Source organism: Macrotis lagotis, chromosome 2 (assembly GCF_037893015.1).
Source record: "Macrotis lagotis isolate mMagLag1 chromosome 2, bilby.v1.9.chrom.fasta, whole genome shotgun sequence".
NCBI lineage: Eukaryota > Metazoa > Chordata > Mammalia > Peramelemorphia > Peramelidae > Macrotis > Macrotis lagotis.
The window spans coordinates 91659566-91686785 of record NC_133659.1 but is presented as its reverse complement, the minus strand read 5'-3'; the positions used below and the strand labels follow the sequence as shown (position 1 = coordinate 91686785).

The 27220-nt window shown below is 34.2% G+C and overlaps 1 protein-coding gene across 1 annotated transcript; it reads left to right on the top strand.

The window, feature by feature from the left end:
• The first annotated feature begins 20553 nt into the window (after positions 1–20553).
• On the top strand, positions 20554–21269 carry LOC141511912 (large ribosomal subunit protein eL6-like). Its single transcript, XM_074220889.1, has 2 exons — positions 20554–20904; positions 21057–21269. Exons 1-2 carry the CDS (start codon positions 20554–20556, stop codon positions 21267–21269), a joined length of 564 nt encoding a protein of 187 aa, XP_074076990.1.
• The last annotated feature ends 5951 nt before the right edge of the window (positions 21270–27220 follow it).

Sequence of the window (27220 nt, the reverse complement as noted above, 5' to 3'; positions counted from 1 at the left end):
ACTCTGTCCACTGTCCCTATTATTATTATTTTTATTATTATTTTTTTAATTTTAATTTTTCCTCTTTATTGCTCATGAGGGTCTATATTTTTTGAGGTGAGAGGATATTATGCCTACTCTTAAACAAGAATATTTTAGCAATGTATAAAAGAAAACCATCATTTGTACTAAAATAAAATAATTATAAATAATAATTTAAAAAATAAAATAAAATCTATGATCCTAAAAAAAAGTATTCCAATAGGAGCTGGGAGAGGAGCTTATTGGGGAAGTAGGCCTGAACTTAGGGCTTGTACAGTTCAGGAGGTTTTGGTTGTGGCCCAATAATTGTGCTGCTCCTTGTAACATCAAAAGAATGAAGAACTACTGACATTTTATTGAATGAAGGCCGAGTGGGTTGCCTCTTTCCATCTGCCTGTCCGGGTTAGATGTCCTGCTGTCATTAAAAAAAGTTTGTAAAAAAGCTTCCATGTTAGTGTAAAGAAGAAGTAGGTGGGACTACATTAAATCTACTTTAGTAAAATGTAAAGTTATACCAAAGTTCTGACAAGCTATAAAATCCAGTTAATCAGAACACTATTTGGGGGGGGGAGAAGATTTAAATGATTTTAATTACTGTAATGTAAAATTTTTTAAATATGCAAATAAAAAAGTTTTAAAACCTGAAAAAAAAGTTGATGTAGATATTCGAACTATTCATCAGGAAGATAAGAAAAAACAAGAGTGGAGGCTTTTGCCAACAACATTACCTCAGGACCCCACCCTGCCTCCACATGGAAGGAGGCCAAGGACCTGTGGCCATACCTTCCCAGGAGAATCTTCCTCCAGGCTCCAGTTTTATGAACTTGTACTTGAAAGTCTCCAGGAGGTTGGGTCCCACTCCCTCTGGTTGCTGCCCTAACTGCTACTCCTGGGATTCTGGAAGCAATGACTCCCCAGACAGCTCCACTGCCTCCTAACTAATAACCCACCTTCTACTCCTTTAAGATCTAAAGAAGAAAACACTAACAGAGATAAGGGGGATATTATAAATGCTACTCTAAAAGCAGTGGTTAAAAGAGAGAGGAGATTCCATGGCTCATGAGAGAGTTATCTTTCTCTTCTCCAGTGCTTGAGAGACCTGATCCAAAGATTCCACTGACTGTTTTGAGAGAATACCATAATTTAAATTTTAAATCGTTTAAAGAATTAAAATCAGCACCCAAAATTAGCCCATTTGTTTTAACTATGATATAAATATTAGCTATAATATATTAGCCCCAGAAGATTAGACCATGATAGCAAAAAGTTCTCTTATACCAGGAGACTACTTAATATAGAAAACTGATTTTTTTTTTGAGAATTGCACTAGTCAAGCTAAAAGCAATGAAACATAGGGTACAGAATAACATTTGAAATGATTCTCTAGCACTGGTCCATGGGCAGGAGTATATAATCGAATTGGGTATAGTTACAGGTACACGAATAAACATACCTAAAATTGCCTGAAAAGGAAGTAGGCAACACTTCATTTACAAAAATAAAACAAGGAGCTAATGAAGATTTTCTACAATTTCTTGTTAGGCTGCAACAGGCAGTTCAAAGGGGTGTGAGAGTTCAGGCAGTTTGTTTGCTCATGGCTCCCTTATCTAGATCTTGGAGATTAATTGAAAGAGGAATTAAGAAAAAGCACTAGATAAGAGAGGGAGAATTGTTTCATGAAGAGTTGATAAAATAAAATCAAATGTTAAAAAATGCTATTTAATTTAAAAAAGACAAGATAATCAATTTCATTTTAAAATACATAATTTGATTATTACAGAAAATAATGGATGATTGAGGATTTAAAAATAGAAGACTCCTCTCCTGGAAAAGATTTAGGGCTGTTCCTTTTAAAAGAAATTTTTGGTTTACTCTAACCTGAAAGGGGACATGGGATATTCCAATTAGGCTGATGGATTTTTGAGTGACTACTTGTCTTCTCACAAGTTATAGTTATTTATAGTTAAAATCAAGAAGTGTTAGATATCAAAACCTTTGAATGGAAAAATGTATTGTGAAAAATGAAATGTTCTCTGCATTTTTCCTCTGGTTTCTTCAAATATTTGTATGGTGGTATTTTCTTTTGTTTTGTGTGTGTTTATCTGGTAGTATGAGAACAGAGTGAGGCTTCCCCAGATTTGGGGGGCCTCTCTGTTTCTAAATGCTCTGACTCTGTTTATGTATCTACATATGTTTGCTTTAAAATACAGGCAGAGGGAAAGTTTCAGTGGTATCTCAGGCCTTCTGTTCTTTGTGTTCTGATTGGTCAATCTTCTTTCCATTCTCTCTTTTCAAAATTAGATCTTTTTTTTTTCCCCAAAAACTGATGACTGGCACCAAAAAAGTAGATTTTCCTGAGAATCATGTTGTTTTTGAAGGAGAAAGTGTTCTATGATTTTCTTTCATTTTCTATTGTCTCTTTTCTGGTCTGATAGACTAATAGAATTTTATTTACTAATTTGAAAATTATACTTATAAAGGACCTGGAAGAAATTGAAATTGATCCTAAAATTATTTTTTGGACTGGTCTTAACTAGCATGTTAATTAATATACATACATATAAATATATATATATATAATATATATATATATTATATATATATATAATTTTTGGGGGGGTGAACAAGGAATGATAAACAGCAAAGGCAAATAATTAGTGCATACTACCTTGATATCTCAAATTGTGAGGAATCTCTAATGCCCAGACTATCATTTTGTCAGTGAGGATAGAAAGTTCTTTTAAGTTACAGCACTGAAAGATAGAATAATACTGATACAGATAAGAAGGATTTGCAAACTTTTATATTTTGAAATGGAAAATTTAAAGAAAAATTTAAGGTAATTTTGAATTTGAGTTTGGAACTTATAACATTATTAAGAGGATCATAAAGAAAATCTTGTAATTACAAAAAGGATTTTAGAAACATCTGGTCTCAAGAAATTTTTATGTATTACAGAGTTTTAGGGAGTAAAGGGAGTATACATTATATTGAAATATGTTATGTATCATTAGTAAACTTTGTATAAGAACAGAATTAGATAATTTTTTGAAATTTTGAGGTTGTGTTACAATAACAAAAAATGGATGAATTGAAGTATCAACCATCACCTTTGTAAAGATTTTGTTATAAGTAAACTGGAAAATACTGTGCTAACAAGGTTATATCTCTCAGGGTCTTTTGCCTCAGAGAGATTGTGAAAAGCTGTTCACTTCTACCTCATGTTTCTTAAAGGCAATATTTCTGTGTAAGATCAAAGTAACTTATTTAATATCTGTTATTTAAGAAGAAGAAATTATATATTTATCTTATAATCTTGGCACTGGTAAAAATGTTACATTAGATTTTTTGAAATTTCATATATATATATATATATATATATATATATATATATATATAAAGTCATGGACAATACAGAGATGTGAAAGAAATTTACGTGTATTTAGGAGGTAAACTTTAAGAGAATGATATGTCAGCATGGAAACATTATGTTTCGTCTAAGTTAAGAATTTAATGTTTAATATTTAGGTTTTTTTGTTGTTTTTTTTTTTGCAAGGCAAATGGGGTTAAGTGGCTTGCCTAAGCCCACACAGCTAGGTAATTATTAACTGTCTGAGACCGGATTTGAACCCAGGTACTCCTGACTCCAAGGCCAGTGCTTTATCCACTACACCACCTAGCTGCCCCATAATGTTTAATTTTAAAGAAGCAAAAATGATAAACTTGGAAGAAGGTTGTATAAGAAATTGCGAAGTTATAGCTTAACTGCAATTACTTCCAATAATACTAAACAAATGTGAGAGGCATTAAAAAAATGATTGGTAGATTGAAAATTATGTAACCCATAGTTAGGTAATTTACTGATGAGCAAGATTTTGAAAAGTTATATGATCTAATTTTATCAACATAAGCTATTTTTCTGTAATTATGTCAAAGTCTAAAGTTAATGATTGATTGCTCTGTAGAGGTAATGAGGGAAAACATCTGAAGTTATGACAGTCTAGGTTTCCTAAAATTTTAAACAATGTGATGTACCTTATTCTAGACCTGTAGTTCCAAGCGTAAATGTAATTAAAATATTTACAAACCCCTTTATAATCCAAGCAAAAGAATGAATTATATGCCTGTTTAATGGTATTAATAGAACAGCCACAAATCCTTAACATTTTTACAGATAGTTAAGTATAGTTATCATGTGGTCAGATATATAGAAACAGCTTTTATTAAACATAGCACTGATGAAGAATTATATCAACTCTTTAAAGAGTTTCAAGAAGTTAAATGAGATGGATATAATCCTTTTTATTGAATACATCCATTCCCACACTGGATTGCCTGGGTCCATATATGAAGGTAATCATAGGGCTGATCAGCTAACCGTTCCACTTCTTATAAGCTTAGTAGAAGAGCAAACTAGGCAATGTCACAAAAAATTTCACCAGAATCACTCTTTATTAAGGAAAGAATTTAAAATCACCAGAGAGCAATTGAAGAATAGAGTAATATCCTGTCAATAATGTGTTCCATATTTACCTACCCCTCCAATTTTTTGTAAGAATCCTAGAATACAGGTTCCTAATAAATTGTGGCAGACAGATGTGCCTCATTATATATCTTTTGGAAAAATGAAATTCAGTCATGTTACTGTAGATACATTTAGTTCATATACAATGGCAACAACACAAAGTTCAAAGGCCACACATACCATGTGTGATTGATCAATTATTCCATTGTTTTGCTATTGCAGGGATACCAAAATCCATAAGAAGAGATAATGGCCCTGAATATACTTCTATGGCATTTAAACAATTTTCCCTATATTACAATATGAAACATATTATAAGTATTCCCTATAATGCCACTGGTCAAGCTTTAGAAGAAAGAAAACATAAAGATCTTAAGAGATTTCTGGAAGTGCAAAAGAAGGGGGAATAAATAGGTTCAAAGAGGAAACAAGGGAGGAGAGCAAATCTCATCTTATATACCATGAATTTGTTTAACATTGAATGATAAACAATTAAAAGCTGCAGAAACATTTTTTAAGAATAGGCAACATATAGAGAAGGGCATGGTCATGTGGAAGGATCCTAAAATATCAACAATGAAAGTGACTGAATCCATTATTAACCTCAGGTCAAGCATATGATTTTGTTTTGTCCACTGGTGGAGAAATGGTCTGGGTACCAGAAAGAAACATCAGACTGTGCAGGCCATATGAATCAAGTAATGCTGAAAATGAATACCTTACACTTAAGAAACAGAAAAGGAAAAAATGAGAGGAAAATACGTCATGAACTTATGGGACATTTTATGACTCATGAACAATTTGGGAATTGTAAATAGAATTGAATACTGGACTTACGTTCAAAACCCTCCATGGGTCACTACTCTACAATGAGGAGAGAGTATGGTTGAAATCGTATTAAGTAGGGAAGCTACAGATTATTTGGGATATAACAAAGTTCCTACTGGAAATTTAAGAGGAGATGCTGAGAAAAAAAGTTAGACATAATGTTTTGGTTTAAATATTGTGACACCTATATGTTTTTGTAAAACATGTCCTGTTGAACCATGTGTTAAATTAAGTAAAACTAATCATTCAACTCATTCAAATATTTACAACATGGAAACACTTAAGATCTTAGAAATATCAGGAATTCCATTTGTAGAAAGTACTGAACGAAGAAAGATATTTCCTACATAACCTTCTTGTTTAAATTTACTTGCTTGGGATTTCAAAAATGAATGTTTTCCACCCTGGGTTGCCTGTCATACCCGAAATAGAAGAATTTATGATCATTATGTTTTGCTACAAGTGTGGAATTTTCCTGATAGAGTTATTTCATGGGGTATTCCAGGCTATATTAAACCAATTGCATACCCAGAAATAGGGTTAGCTAATTCAGAGATATGGAAGGCTATGGCAGTTATAGAGGAGATAAGGTACATACAATGGAATAAGATGTTGGACAAAAAATCTTATGCAGAAAAGAAATTGTCTGTGACTGCATATGCAGGACCAATTGCACTATTTGAGAATGTTTAAATAAGGAAGTGATAGATGATGATGTTTTCATGATAAGACGACCAAAATTTTCTAGAATGCCCAACAAGGTAGAAGGCTGGTATATGTCTCCTACTGATGACTTCTTAGAAAAGGTATTAATGAGATTATGCAAAAGAGATTTTAGTTGCATTGTGTTTGGAATATTAAGTGTTGTGGTGACCATTGTGGCAGCTACCTCTACAGTTATTTGTGTACAAGTTGGGAACAAGGAAAAAATGGAAGCTAAATATATTCAAGAATTATCAGAAAATGCTCAGGAGAGAATTAATGAATATCTTTATCATTTGATTAATGCATTACAAACCTCTGTAATGAACACAAGGGGCAATTGCAATGTGATTATAGATTTTCTGCTATTTGTGTTACTCCTTTAAATTATAATACTCCACTTATTCCATGGGGTAATATAAAAGGTTATTTCACTAGAAGATGGTAGGACATTCTATAACTATGGATATGAATCAATTGCATAACATTGCTAATGATATTGCATTGGCACCTGTAAATGGACTCAGGTTTTGATAATTTGTTTAACTTTGTTAATAGGCTTCATCCTTTTCATTTTATAAACCTATTAGTGAGCATGCTTTCTGGTATCTTTGCATTATTATTGATTGTGTACTATTCTCATTTGTCTTAAATGTCTTTTTGTTACTGGGACAAAATATAGATGTCCTAACACACCATCTAAAGCTTTAGCATGCCTAAGAAGGGTGAATCTAGAGAGGCCCAGCTCCTGGGGGGTGATTTACACATATCCTTGGTGACCTTTTCCATCAGAGATATGCATGTATTATTGCTTATTGTATGGATTTGTCGGCTCTCCAGTCAAGCCTGACCTGGGATAACCTGTGGCTCCAGAGGTGGTTGTAAAAGGCTTTTCTGATAGAGAAGTATGTAGATTTCTAAGAACAAATATTGTAAATTTACCCAGGAAATTGTGAAACTGGGTCTCCTTTAACCGGTCATTACTGTGATAAATTTTTGTTATAAGAAGTCTGAGTTTCCAAAAATAAATTTAGTAGATTCTTGCATCCCAACCTTGTGTGTGTGTGAATATGTTTACTAGACCTGACTCATAAGTTAATGTCCAGACCCACACCAGAGCTATCTCAGGTGGTAAAAAATATCAAGGGAACTGATAAAAAAAAACATAAAGGAAGATGGCCAGATCTAATAGATCTAAAATTATACTATAATGCAACAGTCATTAAAACTGCCTGGTATTGATTAAGAAATAGAGTAATCAGTGGATTGGGAGAGATTCAAAAGAAACAGTAGCAAATGAGTACAGTAATCTACTGTTTCACAAATCTAAAGACATTTGAAAAATCCAAAGCCTTTGAATTGAGAACTCACTATTTGACAAAAATTGTTGGGAAAATTAGGAAATAGTAAGGGAAAAACTAGACATAGACCCACATCTCATAATCTACAGCAAATAAAGTCATGATGGATGTGGGATTTAGTCATAAAGGGTAATATTACAGACCAATTGGCAAATCAAGAAATACTCTGTATGAAAAATCTATGGAAGGGGAAGAAATCTGTGAACAAAGAAGAAGAAACAGCATACATTATAAGTTACAAAATACATGATTTTGACTATATTAAATTTAAAAAAATTCACTAATAAAACCAATGCTACCAAGATTAGAAGGAAATCAAAAAACTGGAAAATAATTTTCACAGCTATAGGTTCTGATTAAGGTCTTATTTCTAAACTCTAGAGAGAATGAAATCAAATTTATAAGGTTACAAGTTATTCCCCAATTCAAATATGGTCAAAGAACATGAACAGGCAGTTTTCAAAAAAAGGAATTAAAGCTAAATATTAGCATATGAAAAACTGCTCCAAATCTGATTTGTGATTAGAGAAATGAAATTAAAACTTGCTATGAGTTATCACCTCACACCTATCAGATTGGGTAAAATGAGAAAAGGGGAAAATGATCAGCGTTGGAAAGATTGTGGGAGGATTGGGATGTCAGTGCACTGTTGGTGGTGATCCGACCATTCTGAAGTACAATATGCAACTATACCCCAAAATCAATAGGCCTATATTCAGAAGAAATCATAAAACATAGGAAAAGGCTCAGATCTTCCACAATATTAAAGGCAGCTCTTTTTGTAATGGATAAGCATTTGAAATTGAGGGGATGCCCAAAAACTGAAGAATGATAAATGGTAAATGAATGTTAGGAAGTACTATAGTATTTAAGTTCTATAAGAAACTATAAATGCCTGAACCGTAAAGAAGCATGGAAATAATTCTAGAAAGTGATGCTGAGCGGCAGCTAGGTGGCATAGTGGTTAAAGAACCAGCCCTGGAGGCAGGAGTACCTCAGTTCAAATGCTGTCTCAGATGCTTTATAATTACCTAGCTGTGTGGCCTTGGGCAAGCCACTTAATCCAGTTTGCCTTAGGAAAACCTAAAAAAAAAGTGATGCTGAATGAAGGGAGCAAAACCAACAGAACATTGTACACTTTAACAATATGAGGTCAACAACTTTAATGGATGCAATTCCTCTCAGCAGGTCAGAGCGCTGGAGTAACCCTGGGATACTTCTTTATATTAGTTTTATTTTCATTTATTTCAGGGGCAATGGGGTTAAGTGACTTGCATAAGATCACACAGCTAGGCAATTATTAAGTGTCTGAAGTTGTATTTGAATTCAGGTACTCCTGAACTCCAGGGCCAGTGCTCTATTCACTGTGCCACCTAGCTGCCCCCATCCCCACCCTGGGAGACTTTTTTATGGAAATCACCATCTACCTCCAGATGAAGAAATAAACAAAAGAAAAGAAAACAAAAAAGCAACAAATAATACTACAGAATTTGAATGAACACTATGTTCACTTTTTAAAAACTTCCATTTTGTTTTTCCTTCCTATCCATGCTTTTCTTTATTTTTAGTTAGTCCTAATTCCTCATAAAGAAAATGACTAATATGTAAACATGTTCGTCAGAAAAGGACATGTATAATATTCAATAGCCTTTTCACAGCAAAAGGATGGGGGAGGAGGGAGAGTATGCATGTATGTGGATGAATGGTGAAAAAAATTCATAACATATAACTGGAAAATAAAATACAAATAAGGGGCACCTAGGTGGCATAGTGGATAAAGCACCAGCCCTGGAGTCAGAAGTATCTGGGTTCAAATCCAGTCTCAGACACTTAAGAATTGCCTAGCTTGGGGCAGCTAGGTGGTGCAGTGGATAAAGTACTGGCCCTGGAGTCAGGAGTACCTGGGTTCAAATCCAGTCTCAGACACTTAATAATTACTTAGCTGTGTGGCCTTGGGCAAGCCACTTTACCTCATTTGCCTTACAAAAACCTAAAAAAAATACAATACAATACAATACAATATCAATAAGCTAAAACAATGTAAGTAGTTTAGGATAAGGAATTCATTTCTTTTAAATTTGTATTCTCAGAGCTTAACACAGAAATTGGCACAGTATAAGCACTTAATAAATATTTTCTCATTCTTTTTCATACTCTCTGGATATTACCTCTTATTTACTATCTTATCTGCTAACAAACTTGCCTCTTTAATCTTCAAAACTCTTATTCTCTGGGGATTCTATCTTAGTTTATATAGATAGGACACTTGGCCTCTCTTTCATTTTCTATTTTTTTTTTGTATTTTCAAGTCAATCAGACCACATTCTGTCTCTGACATTTATAAGCAAACCAAATTGATGTCCTTTAATTTCTCTCTAAACTTTAACTCTCTTATCTGCAAAGATAATATGGTGGAGGTCATCTAAGAAGGCTTTGGAAGTGAGTGACCATCATGATCAATGATAACTAAGATTTACATAGCACCTACTATGTGCTAACCATTATGTTAGTAGTTTATAATTATTGCCTCATTTGACCTTCATAAGAACCTGAGAGATAGGTTCTGTTATCCTTTTCATTGTACAGATGAAAAAACTGAGGCAAACAGAGATTAAGTAACTTGCCCAGGGTCTTACCAGAAAGTCTGTGTCTGTGTGTGTGTGTGTGTGTGTGTGTGTGTGTGTGTGTGTGTGTGTGTGTGTTTGTGTTAGACCATATCTGAAGTCAGATTATCCTGTCTGACTGTTTCTCAGAATTCTAGCTAATTCCTCAAGTGACCTTGATTTGTGAATAGAATATTCTTAACTTAATTGAAATCATAGTTGTCTTCAGTTTTTGGAGAAATTCTTCTGTAGTGATGCAGTTTTCACAAACTTCTGTCTACTCTTTTTTCCTTCTCTTATTCTCTCATTGCCAATCAAATGTCAAGTTATCTACTTTTCATCTTATCTTTTCACAATTCTACTTCTTTATTTCTTCCTTCCTAAATTTCTTACCTACTAATTCTGCTTTCCTGTTAAAAGATTATTTGTACCCATCACCTATTCTCTGATACATCTGTTTGTATGATTCCACTGGAAAGAATAGGATACTTTCTGTATCCAAATTAAAAATAATAATTTATTTTATGATTCTTATTTATTGGTCATTCAATGATAAACCATCCAGCTATGACCCAGTCACTATATTTTCTGATAGGTGTAATTGACTCAGTTTTAATGGGATAACTAATATTTACATAGACATTGAGAAAATAGGACTGGGCATCTAAGTTGCTAAAGATTTAAAAAAAAGGTTAATTGCCAGTTAAGTTTTTGTTTTGTTTTGTTTTTGTTTAAGTTTTTGCAAGGCAATGCAGTAAAGTAACTTGCTGAAGGTCACACAGCTAGGTACTCACTAAGTGTCTGAGTTCAGATTTGAACTCACATCCTCCTGACACCAGAGTGGGTACTTCTATTTATTGTGCCACCTAACTGCTCCCAGTTAAGTCCATTTTAGAGAATGTGAAGATACTAGTGAACAAATTACTAATGTTTCTATGAAACATAAGACCAATGAAAGACTATTCAGGCAAATCTCACAGTGTCACAATAATTGCCTAATCATTAATTTGTGATCCACCATTTTCATCCTATTTCTGTTAAGGTTCAACTCTTGAAGCCTCTGAAGCACATGACTGACTGATATTGCTCCCAGTCTTAAAGCATAGACTCATTATTTGAATGGGGATAGCACTTACCTGGGAGATCTAATTTATGGTTAGAATATAAACAGAGTCCTTTGCCTGGGGCAAGAACTCCCTGTTCTTGGTTCTCTGCAATAGAATTTAGGTAAACCTATATCTCCTAAAAGAAACTAGCCAGAGAAGGCCAAATGGAAATGCTTTAATCTGTTCCGGTTCCTTGAGACTGCCTAGTCTCATGATCAAGAGATTTTCTAAGCAGGAGGAACTGAAGAACATTTAACCCTCTTCCTCAACAAATGTGTAGCAATCAGGATTGATTTTAATTTGTCAGGGGTTTCCTTTCAGAAGGTATTTATGGAATTTCATGATTTCCCTTGGCATATTCAGTTACTGAGAGAAACCACTGAACATCAATTTATTGATTACTGGCTAATCTAATTAATAAACTGATTATTAATTAACCAAAAGTACTTCCTCTCAAGTATTTCATTCATCAATGGGGTGAGTCTGAATCAATGAGGTTAAAATCAGATTTTCCCAAAGAACAGACAGTTTAAGGATAATTTAACTCTACTATTTAGAACATAGAAAAAAGAAGTGATATTATGATTGACTAATTCAGGGAGATTTGTATACAGTAACTGTATGTAGGAAAAATAAAGTCATAGCTTTCCCAAATCACAGCTTCATACAGTGGCAGATGAACTCACCCCTTTCTGGAGGAGTGAAAAAGAGATGAATCAACAAAGCAACCAACAAACTTTTATTAAGTTCCTACTATGTTTGGTACTACAGAATACTGAGACATAAGAGAGACACTTTCTGCTTTTAAGGAGATTATATCCTACTTGGAAATACAACATATTAGCATAACTCAAGTTGTGATAGGGCCCAAAACTGGAGGACTTCATAAAATAAATAACAGTATCATTCTTGACCCACTCTATCTCACCCCATGGGTTGGATCTATGTCTGAATTTTTCTTTTCTATGTTAATAGCATCTCTTCTATAAGTTTTCCTTGCTCCTCTACAATTTTAGTTTGGGCTTTTATTACCTCAAGCATAGATCACTGCAGTATCTTTCCAATTAGTCTCCCTGCCTCAGGACTCTGTAGTCTAATCTCATCTCCATTAGCTGCCTAAATGTATTTTTCCCCTAAAGCATAAATTGGTCCTCTTCCTTCCTCTTCACCTTCCATCTAGTGAGCTCTCTGAAATCTTATAATAAATACATAGTTATTTGTTTGGCTTTTAAAATCCTTCATAACCTGTCCCCTTTTTACTTTTTTCCTAGTCTTCTCATATTTTATCCCCTTTATATACTACATGATTCACTGTCACAGCTCCCTTTGCATCTTTGAACAGAAAACTCCATTTCCTGGCTTTAGACATTTTCTTTGACTATCATTCATAACTGAGCAACTTTGATTGGCTTCCTTATCTTTTTTCAGGTTTCAGTTAACATTGTATTCTGTTAGAAGCCTTTCTAAATTCCCCTTAATTTTAATGTCTTTCTTCCATGTTGATCTCCAATTAATCTGTCTGTAACTTATTTGAAAACATTGTTTTCCTCATTAGATGGTTAAGTTCATTAAGAGAAAAACCATTTTTTCTTTTTACTCCTAAAACTTTATATAGTGCTGTTCTTAATAAAATCTTTTGTCTTACTTTAAATATAATTTTATGCTTTAAGAATAAATCTAATATTACCATGAAAACTAATTAAGTTAATGCATAAGGCATAGAAATAATATGGAATTTTGCAACATGAAGATATTGTTAAAAGACTCACTAATTATAATAACTAACATTCATATGTAATTCTTGGTTTAAAAAGTCAGTCTTGTGGAACTCTTTCCTCAGTGACAGAAACTGATTACACACTGTTGAGTAGGCAGAATTGTTGAGAATGAAAGAAAAGAGAAATCGCAGCTCTTCTGTTGAGAGAGAACATGCACAATTCCAACTTTTCTTTATATCATGGAAGAGGCAGGAAAAACACTAGGAACAAATTGAAATGAGAGAGATTGATGGTTTGTCATGTCCCTATCCCCCAGGTAAATCTGAAACAAGTCTGTCTGTCTGTCTCTCTCTCTGTCTCTTTCTCCCTCTCCCTCCTTCTCCTCTCATTGAGCTCACTCCCAAGGGAGAGTTCATTCAATCCGTATTGTTTGGTATATATATATATATATCCTTGTGTTCTATTTTACTAACAACTTGGTTAAAATAATTTATTTGCTTTGTGCTATATGTTGACTGCGAGGGAGGGGTCAATCTTGGATATATAGCCTGGGACTCTATCCTCATTAATAAAAAACAAATCAGAATTTAACATAAAGATAAAAATTATTTCTTCTAGACTAATAATATGTAAGTGAAGAGATAGACATAATTCTATCTCAGTATTTTTTTCTAAGGTGAGCAAAATGAAAATTCTCTGGCTCAAAACTCCTGATCTCCTTTCTGAGAGAAATCAATGCAGAATGGATGAGGAGACAATAGAATGTCTATTCTTGCCTCCTTTTGATATAGACAGACCCATGTGAGTGCAATAGCCCACCACACACAATCTTACATATATAATATATTATGCATATTCTATCATTTGCTCCTCAAAATAACTTTCTGAGGTACATATAATTAACTTCATTTTATAGATAGTGAAACTAAGATTCAGAGACTTTAATTGATTCCCCTGTGATACAATGTTAGGAGAAGATGACAGCCCAGCTCATTATACTTTCTACTTTAACAAAGTGACTTTCAAGGTAAACATTGTTTCTAGTGGGGGTGTGGGAGGAAGAAGATGATCTATAAAAATATGTATTATAAAAAATATACAGTGAATCAAAGAGAGATGGAATAATTGACTCAGATTATACAATAATGCTGAATGTTCCAAGATTATTTGGTATATCTAAAAATTGCATAAATATTCTGCTAAGAAAAATGGTCTTTGGAATTTTTATGTCTGTTCCCTGATGAGGACATAGAAGTTACTAATATCCTGGGAATGACTAACCCAGGGGAAAGAGCTAGCAATTTGTCTAATGCTATCTAAAAGAAGGTCTAAACCTTTTTGGTAGTGGTCTAGAGCAGTTGGTGAGACAAGGGATTCATTAGCAGCAATGATCTACAGACACCCAGAAATTCTGCCTAATTGGTTCATGATAAATTCTCTGATGTACTTTGTAGCTGTCCCTTGAGTCTCATGTTCTTAAAGAACTTTTCTTCACCTGTCTTTTGTAGTTTTGAAAAAATATTCTCAGCCTAACTTTACTTTCCCCCATAAACTCATTTAAAAAGACAGAGTATGAGAATTTATTCCGTAAAAAAACCCTCATTACAGTATTGCCAATAGTGTGGAAATTATAAAATCTTTCAGTAAACACTGAATGGTAGACTGTTCAGTCAATGAACCAAAGATTCAGTTCTATTGTCCACCCTCTAATAACTTTTACTGATTACAAAAGTCTTTGTAGAGCTTAAGTAACTGAGTTTTTTAGTGACTTTGGTATCATTTCATGAATCTTCAATTTTATCCCAACAAAAATACAGGTGAAAATAAGTGACTGTTTTAGTATTCACATTATATCAATTTTAGCCTTCCCAATGATTAATTAAAGTAAGGTTAGGGAAGTAGGCTAATTGTCAAAAAATTTTTATTTGACTACAAGGGAGAGTAAAAACGTCACTTTTCTTATGAATGTCAGTAATTAGTATGTACACTATAAGAAATAAAATAGGTGTGTAGAAACAAGATGATGGAGAGAAGCTAGGAAGTTACCTGAGGTCTCCCCAGTTTCCTTTTGAAACATTAAGTCAAGTCACTAAAAGTATTGTGAACCAATAGAATCCACATAAAGATGGAGTGAAGCAATTATCTTGCCCAAGATAATTTAGAAGGAATTTAGGAAAGGTTTGTTTCACTTGGGTAAAAGGGGTACACAGCCCATCTTAGGTTGTATCCTTGCAAGCTAGAGGGAGGTCTTAGCCACAGCACACGTCAGCAACTGGCACTGTTGTTTAGGCATATCAGGATAGTGGCACAGCAGACTACCTCTGACAGAAAGCAAACTACCTGGCCAGGAGTCCATGTCACAATAGGCAAGACTATTATGCCCTAGCACAATAGCCAATTTGCCAGCTCCAAAGACCCCAGTAGAAAGCTACTGACCAAACCCTTAGCCCTAACTGCAAGTAGAATAGGACAGTGCCTCTATAGAAGAGGAACAGAATTCAACTTTTTTGTAAATAAACCAAAAAAATCAACAAAAATGTACATTGACCATAGAAAACTATTCTGGTCCCAGGGAAGATCAAAACATGAATGTAGACAAGGACAACCATGTGAAATGAACTCATACAAAGTCTCAATAAGAAATACAAATTAATCTCAAGCTGAAAAGCCCTCTTGCAAGATCTCAAAAAGGATTTTAAAAATCAAGTAAGAGAGGTAAAACAAAACTTGGGAAAAGAAATGAGTTACATGAAAGGATTATGAAGAAACAAATCAAAACTTTGGAAAAGGAACCAAAAAAATTCACTAAAGAACATGACCCTTTAAATAAAATTGGCTAAATGTAAAAAAATACATGGAAGAAAACAATCACTTTAATAGTAGAATTGGTGAAATCGAAACAGGTATAAAAGGCAATGGAAAGAAATAATTTCTTAAAAATTAGAATTGGGCAAGTAGAAGCTTATGACTCTGAGACATCAATAATCAGTCAAAATCAAAAGAATAAAAGAAAAAGAAGATAATGTAAACTATCTCAATGGGGAAAAGATAATTTAAGAATTATTGTACTTTCTGATTATTAAAAAAAAGATAAAGATTCTAGGAAGGATCTTTCAAGAAATTACTAAAAAAACTGTCCTTATATGTTAGAACCAGTGAGTAAAATAGTTTCTGAAAGAATCCACAGATGACCTTTGGAAAGAGATCCTGAAATGAAAATTCCTAGGAATATTATAGATAAATTCAAATACAATCAGGTTAAGAGAACATTACTATAAGGAGCCAGAAAATCAATTTACATAGCAAAGAACCACAGCAAAAATTAGTCAGGACTTAGCCACTTCAACAATAAAGGATTGGAGGACTTGAAATATGTTATTCTGTACGGCAAAGAAGCTTGACTTGCAACAAAGAATCAGCTTCTCAATAAAATTAAAAATAGATTTTCAAGGAAAAGAAGGTTATTCAATAAAATAGGAAAATTTCAAACTTTCCTGATAAAAGTAATCAGAATTGAAAGTAAAATTTTATCTTCAAATACAAGACTCAAGTTAAACACAGAAAGGTAAGCAGGAAAGTAAAACATTAGTATGGTTTTCAATATGGTAAACTGTTTACATTCCTATATGGGGAGATGATACATATCTCTTAGGGAATTTTCCTTAAAATGAAAAATAGTAGTTGTCTAAAATCATCACCAAGCATTATCTTTAATTGGAGTAAAAACAGGGATTAGACAAGGATGCTCATTATTACCATTAGTACTTAATATTGTGCTAGAAATGTTACCTTTAGCAATAATGGAAGAAAAAAGAAACTGAAGGATTAAGCAACGAGAAATAAAACTATCATTCATTGTCAGTAATATGATGATGTACCTAAAAGAATCCTAGGAATTAACTGAAAAAGAATTCTTGAAATAATTAACAATTTTAACAAAGTTTTAGGATATTAAATTATCCTAGATTAAATATTCTACATTTACACATATACACACAGATACACATACACATACATACAAAGCTCAACAAGAAGAGATAGAAAGATAAATTCCATTTAAAATAACCCTAGCCAATATTAATTATTTGCCAAAACAAACCCAGGAATTAAATGAATACAATCACAAACTGATTTTCACACAAATATAGTCATAATATATAAACAATTAGAAAAAAATAACAATTTCTCATAGGTAGGGCTACCTAATTTAATAAAAGTTACAACTCTTTTTAGACTAATTTACTTATTCAGAGCTATAAAAATCAAACTACCAAAAAGTATTTTCTCGAATTGTATAAAATAGTGACAAAATTCACTTGAAAAAACAAAAGAATAAGAATTTCAATGAAATTATTTAAAAACAAAACAAAGTAAGGTGGCCTAGCCACCAGAATTAAAACCATTCTATAAAACATCAATTATCAAAATCATTTTGTACTATATGAAAAACAGGGCAGTGAATCTATGAAATACATTACATACACAAGACACAGTAGCAAGTGACTTTAGTAATGTACTATTTAAAAAACCCAAAGATTCTAGCATATGAAATAAGAAATCACTATTTAACAAAAACTACTGTGATAAAATGGAGACTAGTTTGGCAAAAAGTAGGAATAAACAATATCTCATACCATATAACAATATACAGTGAAAATACATGTTTTAAACATAAAATGTGATTTGGGGGATACCATTAGAAGAGCAAGAGTTTACCTATCAGATCTATGGAGAAGGGAAGAATTTATGTTCAAACAAGAGATGGAGTACATTATGAAATGCAAAATGGATAATTTTGATTATAATTAATTGAAAAGTTTTTGTACAAACAAAACAAATGAAACCAAGATTACAAGGAAAACATAAAGCTAGGAATCAAGTTTTACAGCTAATGTTTTTGCTAAAGGACTTAATCTTAAAATAGAGAACTGGGTCATATTTATAAGAATACAAGTCAGTTTCCTTTTGATAATGAAGAAAAAATATGAATATGCAGTTTTCAGATGAAGAAGTTAAAATTATATTCATATGAAAAATGATCTAAAACCTATTGACTCAAGAAATGCAAATTAAACAATTATGAGGCAACATTTTCCACCTCTCAGATTGGCTAATATGATAGAAAAATAAATGATTAGGGGTGGCTAGGTGGCACAGAGGATAGAGCACCTTCCTTGGGCTCAGGAGTACCTGAGTTCAAATCTGGCCTCAGATCCTTAATAATTACCTAGCTTTGTGTGGCCTTGAGCGAGCTACTTAACCCCATTTGCCTTGCAAAAACCTAAAAAAAAATAGTAAATGATAAATGTTGGAGAAGATATAGGAAAATTGGGATGCTAATGCATTGTTGGGAGAGTTGTAAACTGATTCAACCATTCTGGTGAAAGATTTGCCACTATGCCCAAAGGGCAATCAATCTGTGCATACCCTTTGATTCATCATTACCCTTGCTGAATATTTATCTCAAAGAGATCACAGGAAAGGGAAAAATGATTCACATGTACAAGAATATACAGAGCAGTTCTTTTTGTGGTGGCACAGTATTGGAAATTGAGGGAAAACTCTTTAATTGGGAAATTGCTGAATATGTTGTGATGGGATGTTATTTTTTTTCTAAGAAATGATGAGCAAGATACTTTCAGAAAAAAACTTGAGGCAATTTACATAAACATTGGAAAAAAATAGAAAAAGTGAAAAAAATAGAACCATGACATTATAGACAGCAAACAATATTGTGGGATCAAGTATTATTAAAAGCTCTTTTCAGCAGCACAATGATGATTACAAAAGTCTCATGATGGAAATTCTTTCCACATCCAAAGAAAGCTATTCAGTTTGAAAGAAGATAGATAGATCAGATAGATCAGAAGAAAGAAGATACTTTTTTTGTGGGATTTCCCTTTTCTTCTATTTTCCATTTATAATATGACTGACACATGTTTACATGTGCACATGTATGATCTAGGTCATAGTATTTGCTATCTTGGGAAAGGGGATGGGGGAAGATGAAAATTTCTAACTCAAAATTATATATAATTAATGTATAAAACTATCTTTACATGTAATTGAGAAAAAGAAATTATTATTTACCCAAAAAATAGATATTGGTTCACATGCATAGAAAGCAGATTAGGTAAATGTTTTTCTTTCCCTATATCTAATGGGAATTTCATTAAGTTGTGGTAGTTTAGATGTCCCTTACATATAAAAGTAGTGCTATTGGTTAAAGAGAAAATTTTCCTGGTTTCAATGACATTTGTCCTCTATTTTGGATAGAAGTTTGGCCTAGTATGTATGACTCTGGACTTAGATTCAAGGGTACATAGGTTCAAATTTCACTTAAGGCATAACTCTATGATCCTAGGTAATAAATTCAGTATTCTCAATGAATTCATGCATAAAGTAATAATAATAATGACATCTAATTCATAGATGTTCATGAAGTTAAAAATGAAATATTATTTATAAAATGTTTCTTGAACCTTAAAATAAGAAAACTGTTAAAAACAGGAATTGGATCAATTATAGAAGAAATTTGGAATGAAAGCCTATAATCTTAAAACTCTGAGTGGTTCAATTAGCACCTTTTAGATAAGTTTTTTCACCACTTCTTATAGAAGTTGTTTTTGGGTCTCATTAATACGTGGATTTACAAATTAACTTTAAAGGAACTTAAGAGTTAAAGAATCTCCCAAACTGCTAGCAACTCATTAAGACTAGTGAGACCTGAGGAGCTCAATTTGTGAGCTCTCAGTCTTTAATATATATATATATGTATATATATATACATATATATATATATATATATAATATATATAATGTATGTATGTATTCCTTTCTGTTTCCACCCAATATGTAGATTCAAGGAGAAATAGAAGGAATCATATCAACATTGTCCATTCATTCTCCTGCTGACAAGTTACTGTCTCTGATATATCTCTGAAAGTTTTGTAACATCCTAGCAAAAGTAGCCTCTATAGGATCTTCTATAATATTTCTCTGAGCTCTTTAGGTCAGCAGAGAGGAGAGGAGAGGTGTACTTCTGTTTTAGTAGAAGTCCCCAACTTATATCTAGGCATCATCCACTCACTGCCAGGTCATCTCATTTTTCTTTATCTTTGGAAATGCTTTTGGTGCCATTTAGCTGTTTACTTTCATTTCAGTTCAGTTCAGTTCAGTTTAGTTTTAGTTTTTGCAAGGCAAATGGGGTTAAGTGGCTTGCCCAAGGCCACACAGGGAGGTAATTATTAAGTGTCTGAGACCAGATTTGAACCCAGGTACTCCTGACTCCAAGGCCGGTACTTATTCACTACGCCACCTAGCCCTAATTACTTTCATTTTAAAATTGCAAGAATTCTAAAATAATCTCCTTATTTTCTCAAGTTTCCCAAGCTTCCTCTCTACCTCCCAGTTTCTGATCCCCCATGCATACCACTTAGATAACCAGGAAAATTCAAGTAAGATAAATTTGTTTAGGTCACAACTACATATATTTACATTGAAATGAGGTGGCAGTGCCCCTTCTCTCAAGATGGCTGACAACCCCCCCCCCCAAAAAAAAAGCCTTCAAAGGAAAAGAAGGTCAGAAAGGAAAAAAAGGAAAGGAAGACCAAAAAGGACGATGGGGCTGAAAAGGTGGTGAAAAAACCTCGAAAGCTTTGCAGTCGAAACCCAGTCTTGGCCCGAGGGATGGGCAGATACTCCAGGTCTTCAAAGTATTTCTTCAGAGCCATGTACAAGCAGAAGTATGCTGCACCAAAAACCCGGATTGAAAGGAAAAAGAAAAACAGGGTGCATTCTAATATCTCAAAGGCAGTTGGTGGTGATAAAAATGGAGGAAACCGAGTGGTAAAGATTCGCAAAATGCCCAGTTATTACCCTACTGAAGATGTGCCGAGAAAACTCCTAAGTCATGGCAAAAAACCCTTCAGCCAGCATGTGAGGAAATTTCACTCTCGCATCACCCCAGGCACAGTTCTGATTCTGCTCACTGGCTGCCACAGGGGCAAGAGTGTGGTTTTCCTGAAGCAGCGGCTAGTGGTTTGCTACTGGTGACTGGACCTCTGACCATCAATTGGGTTCTTCTACAAAGGACCCATCAGAAATTTGTCATTGCCACCTCTACTAGGTTAACTAGGGTTAACCTTTCTGGTGTAAAAATTCCAAATCATCTTACTAATGCTTACTTTAAGAAGAAGAGGCTCCGTAAACCCAAACACCAAGAAGGAGAGATTTTTGACACAGAGAAAGAGAAATATGAGATTACAGAGCAGCGCAAGGCTGATCAGAAAGCAGCGGACTCTCAGCTCCTGCCCAAAATCAAGAAAATTCCTCAGGTCCGCGGTTACCTGCGTTCTGTATTCTCTCTCTCCAATGGAGTTTATCCTCACAAATTTGTGTTTTAAATGCCTTGCAGAGAACTCTTATTAAAATATTTGGAATAGCGAAAAAAAAAAAAAGAAATGAGGCAGGAAAGTGGGAGTTTGTCAAATTCCTAGCTATGACATCTATGTGACCCTGGGCAAATGGAATCTCGATTAAGAAATATAACACCTTCTCTTGGTTTTTTAAAGCCCTTCATTATTTCCATACACCATCCCAAAACATAGCTTTAAATCTTCTTATACCTCCACCTATTTTGTGGTCCATTGATACTGGTTTTCTGAATGAATGTTTCTCATGAAAAATATTCTATCTCCTGATTCTTGCCTGTGAGAAATAATTCATTCAGACCTCTACTCTATTCTATCAGCACCAATCGATTTGATTCGATTCCATGAGGTTATTCCTCATAAATTCTGTCTATGAGGTGCCAGAATTCTCAGCTGTATATTGTAAGATCATTTGTATAATCATAGGAAGCTAGCTAGTAGTCCTCCACTCTTGTTTTTTCAATGTCTTGCTGACCAAGCCCAGTGTAGCAGTGGTGACTCAATTAATTGAAAAGTCCTTCAATTTATTTTTGTACTTTCAGGTTGTTCTCTTTTATACAATACAAGCAATTGACCGTCTCATTACCATTTAATCAGAGGAGATGCCTCATGCTCCTGACCTTGATAACATATAATTTTACCTATTTTAGCATATGAATGACATTCCAACTGATGGGGATTTTTTTTTGTTTTGTTTTGTTTTGTTATAGCTACTCTGCAGTGTCTAGGTATCAACCCCTATTGAAATCAGGTCCTGGAAGGATCATAAGGAAATTCTATTTGCCACTTCATTAGAGGGGACCATGGACTTTTTCATTAACTTTTATTGGCACAGAGTTCTACTTCAATATCTCTCTCTCTCTCTCTCTCTCTCTCCTCTCTCTCTCTCTCTCTCTCACTCTGGACAATTTTAAAACCCCCACAAATCATTTTCATTGGTCACCCTCCATGCCTGAAACATTCTCCCTCATCTTTGTCTCCTGGATTACCTGACCTTTTTTCAAAAACCTTTTGTAGAAAGCTTTTTAAATACAGCATAATTCTCCTGCCTTCTTTCTGTTGACTATTTTTAATTCTTCTTATATACAGTGTATATGTCCATACTTACTTATTGTCCTCCCCATTAGATTGGGAGTTCCAAGGGAGAAAAAATAAACTGTCTTTAACCTTTTATGCAACCTAAGTACTTACATAAAACCTGACCAAAAACCAAAAAAAGAGATTAATAAATGTTTCTTTAGTAACTGATTTATCTTTGTCATTCAGTTTTCTTATCTGAAACCTGGTTATTATACTGCTATTATTATTATCTACCTTCCAGACTTGTTATGTAGACTTAAATACGATAAAATATGTTAAGTCTTTTATTATCCTAGGAGAGGAATCATGAAATAAGTATTTGATTGGAAAAGGGAGTGGACCTATCATATAGTAAAAGCAAAAAATAACTGATGGACAATATATTGGTTCAAACAATCTGAAACAACCCAGAGGAAAGTCTGATGCTGGATGAATCTTCTGCATAATATCTATGGAAAAAGACTGAAAATACTTGCATGACTTAAAAGAATAACATGAATTAGAGGTATGGATATGTTGAGTTCTGAATCAATAAAATGAATCTCCATAATGATGAAATCAGAAATTCTTTAAAGTATTAAACTACTGGTATTATGTAAAAAACAAAGAGATGATGCTTAACATTAGTAGAAAATTTCAGGCTTTTTTATATTATATCATCTAATTTTAGTCTCATCAAAATGCTGTGGGGAAAATACTCTAGTTGTTTAATTTCTTCTTTTGCAGATTAGAAAAAATACTACTCAGACTGTGTAAGTAACTTAATGACATAAACTCATTAATTTTCTGATGGAAATGCTTTGCCCTGTAGAAGACAAGGTTACACTTGGAATCAGGTTGTCTCTGACTCTTTTTTTTTTTTTTTTAGGTTTTTGGCAAGGCAAATGGTTAAGTAGCTTGCCCAAGGCCACACAGCTATGAAATTATTAAGTGTCTGAGACCGGATTTGAACCCAGGTACTCCTGACTCCAAGGCCGGTGCTTTATCCACTACTCCACCTAGCTGCCACAACGCCACCTAGCCACCCTTGTCTCTGACTCTTCTGACAATGTTTCTTGGTCATCTAAGCATAAAAAAAGCCCAGTCAAATCTGCTAGACACTGGAAGATTTCTGAAGACCAAAGTTACCACATTCTTCTGTATTTCCAGCCCTGATGACCAGACATGTTTCCAAGTGAAAATAAAGAGCACTTCAAATATAAATAGTAAGTATTGCAGTACTCTTTCTATATATCTTTTCCTTTTTTTTATTATGATGGAACAATGCTTTAATTTAATTTTAAAATTTTTCTTTTTTCCCCTAATTACATATAAACACAATATTAAACATTGATGTTTTTTAAAAATTTTAGTTCCAAATCCTCTCTTGCCCACCCCCACCAGGTAAACAACTGATTTAGATTATACATTATTTTAAAATAATATTTTATTTTTTCTCAATTACATACAAAGATAAGACAATTTTTAATATTCTTTTCATTTAGCACTATGCCTAATAAAACAAGTGACATCTACCACTTGGTAATGACTCCCTATTTCACAAAGATTGCTAAGAAAATTAAAAAGCAGTCTGGAAGAAACTGGATTTAGAACAGCATCTTGCACCATATGCCATAATATATTCAAAATGGTTATATGATCTAAATATTAAAGTGATATCAAAAAACAAATAGAAAAAGAAAGAGTATCACAACTATGATTAGGGGCAACAATTCTTAATTAAATAAGAGAAACTAAGCTCAAAGTGCTCCATAGTCTGCTTCAGCTGCCTTTGGAACAAATTGTTCTCATTCATCCATTCATTTAGAGAGAATCTTCACATGTTTGGGGTAGACATCCTTCCCTCCACTTGGCCACCATTTTCATTTTATCCCTTGTAGTCTTCTCTAAAGTCACATTACTGTTATAATTGTATCCTCTGTTCTTTCTATTCCTTCAACCCCCTTTCCTATTTTGAACCCACAATCAAACCAATCATGCCAAGGCTACTGGAAAGAGTATATGACTCTATTTTTCTGATGACTCCAACTACCATTCCTGTAATTATTTGAGCCAAAATAAGACTCCCTGGTCACCAAACCTCAAATGCTTTGTTTTCCTTTAGAATGTGGGCTTCTTATTGACAGGGATTGCTTTAGATTTTGTATTTAGCACAGTGTTCATACACAAGTGAAGATATTCATAGTGTCTTTGGACCTCTTCAAAAACAAAAGATGAACAACAAAGGAAAAGAGATGATCGCTTCTGTAAAGACCACATGGAGCTATTTGATCCTGCACTTCTAGAAATACTCCAGATCATCTCTCTCCTTTCTAAAATAAGGTAATGGGAACTAAAGGCAAAATTTGTTTTCTAGCCAAAGAAAACCCCATCGGTGCTCTCATTCCCTGCATTCCGGAAACCATGATTTTCAGATGGTATGGAAAAAGGAGATGGTGGGAAGAGTAGAGCAGGAAAACAACAGTATTGATTACTACTGTATTTACAACCAAATAAAACACTAAAATCTGTTTTTCTTAATTTTTTTGCCTGCTAATTCTTTTTTTCTTTTTTTCTTTTTGTACAAATAATTTTTATACATTACTAAAATATTCTTTTTTAAGAGCAAATCTAATACCCCCTCCACCAAAAAACTTATAAACCCTCATGAGAAATAAAGTAAAAGAAAGAGAAAAAAATGTGTTTCAGTCTTTGTTCTGATGCCATCAGTTCTGTATTGGGTGGATCACATTCTTTATCATAAGACTTTCACAAAAGTTACTTCCATATTTTTCCACTGTTGCTGGTGCTGATTGCCATTTCCCCCATTCATACCTCCCCACTACCATATATTATATTTTCTCTTTCCTTTCACTCTGTCCCCTCTTCTAAAATGTTCTGGAGGGTAGTTGAGTGGTGCAGCAGACTAATCACCTGCCCTGAGGCCAGGAGGCCCTGAACTGACATACCACCCCTGAGGCCCAGCAATCACTGCCCCGTGGTCCCAGAGAGGCCACCCAATCCTAGCCCCTTACACTCAGTAAAAAAGAAAATGCGTTGTATTTGACGATTTCTCTCCTATAATCTATCTTCTCCTCTACCATCCATAACCTGGCTTCGCCCTTTCTGCCTTCTCTTGTTTTTACTCTAAATATCTATATCCTATTGAGTGTGTTTGCTATTTCCTCTCTGAGCGATTTCTGATGAAAGTGAAGGTTCCCTCATTCCCCCATCACCTCCCTCATTGCAAAAAAACATCTTTTGTATGAAATATACTAGCCCTATTCCACCTCTCCTTTCTCTTACTCCCAGTACATTTCCCTTTAAGCATTGACTCCATTTTTATAATATATTATATTTTAAAATGTGGCTCTCTCCTGTGCTTCATCTAAAAAATCTCCTTCAACCTGTTCTATTAAATGAGAAGTTTCATATCAGTATTATCAGTACCATTTTTCTATGCAGGAATACATGCAGTTCATCAATAAGTCCCTGATATTTTACCTTTCTCCTCTGCTCTCTATGCTTCACCTGAGTCCCGTATTTGAAGGTCAAACTTTTTGTTCAGCTCTGGTCTTTCAACGGGAACATATGAAATTCCCCTGGTTCATTGAAAGTCCATATTTTCCCCTGGAAGAGAATGTTCAGTTTTGCTGAGTAGGTGATTCTTGGTTGCATTCCAAACTCTTTTGCCTTCCCAGAATATTATATTACAAGCCCTTAATGTAGTTGCTACTAAGTCCCGTGTAATCCTGACTGCACCTCCACAATATTTAAATATTGTGTCCTTTGGGCTGCTAGTAGTATTTTCTCAGGCTCTGAATGTGCTCAGAGCCCCAGTGTCCTGTTCCAGGTACAGAGGACAAACCTCAGAAGTCTCCCTCCCCTACCTTTGGTGGGCTGAGCACTCAGGGCTCAGTTGCCTGGAGGCTCCTGCTTGCTGGTTCCACACCTGCTTCCCATTTCCTAGATCGGGGCTGCTGTGGCAGCTGCTGCTCTGCTAAGTACTCTGAGGGCCTGGGCTTCATACTCGCAGAGGTGCCCCCACTGTTCTTCCAAGTTGTGCCCAGTGCTCCCTGGGGTGCAGGTCAGGGAACTGCTTCTTTTGTGGGAGCCAAGGTTCCCAGGAACCCTAGGGCTCTTTCTGGGAGGCTGAATTTTCTTCTCTCTGGGGGGCCACCACTGCAACCCCGTGGAACAGAGCTTTTCCACTATTTCCCGGGTTACCTTGGTCTGGAGAATTGCCTCAGTGGATCTTTCTGTGGGTTCTGTCTCTTGAAAATTTAGCCAGAGTCATAATTTTAATATTTTTGAAATATTATGGAGAGAACACCTAGGAGAGTCTCCTCTCCTGTTGACATCTTGGCTCCACCCTTTTTCTTTTCCTTTTTGAGGTAAATCAAACCTACTTTTATTTGTTCAAAATCTTCTGAATGCTTAATTTCATCTCAATATCAAATCTGAATGAAGAAAAAAAACTGGTGTTCAAGTGGGGCTCAACCTCTCCCAGAGTCACTCTGACAGTGATTGTTAAAGGTATAATTAAAGCCCAGAATTTCCTGACTCCTAATCTCATATAATATCATGTTATATAGTGGTATCTTCAATATAAATGCAAACTATTATCATAGATATTTTAAAAGAACACTAATCCATGCAGATACTGGATTATTAATGAGGTGGCAATGATACTTGGTGAATTCGGGAAGCAGGGAATAGCAGATGCAATATTAAAATACAATGGAATCTTCTGTGTCAAGTCAAAACATTTTCTTTTTGTTTACTGTAGATCATTTCAAAATAATAATAGTAGTTCATTCATGAAATGAAGACTTAATAAATTGAAATTACTAGATTAAAAAATA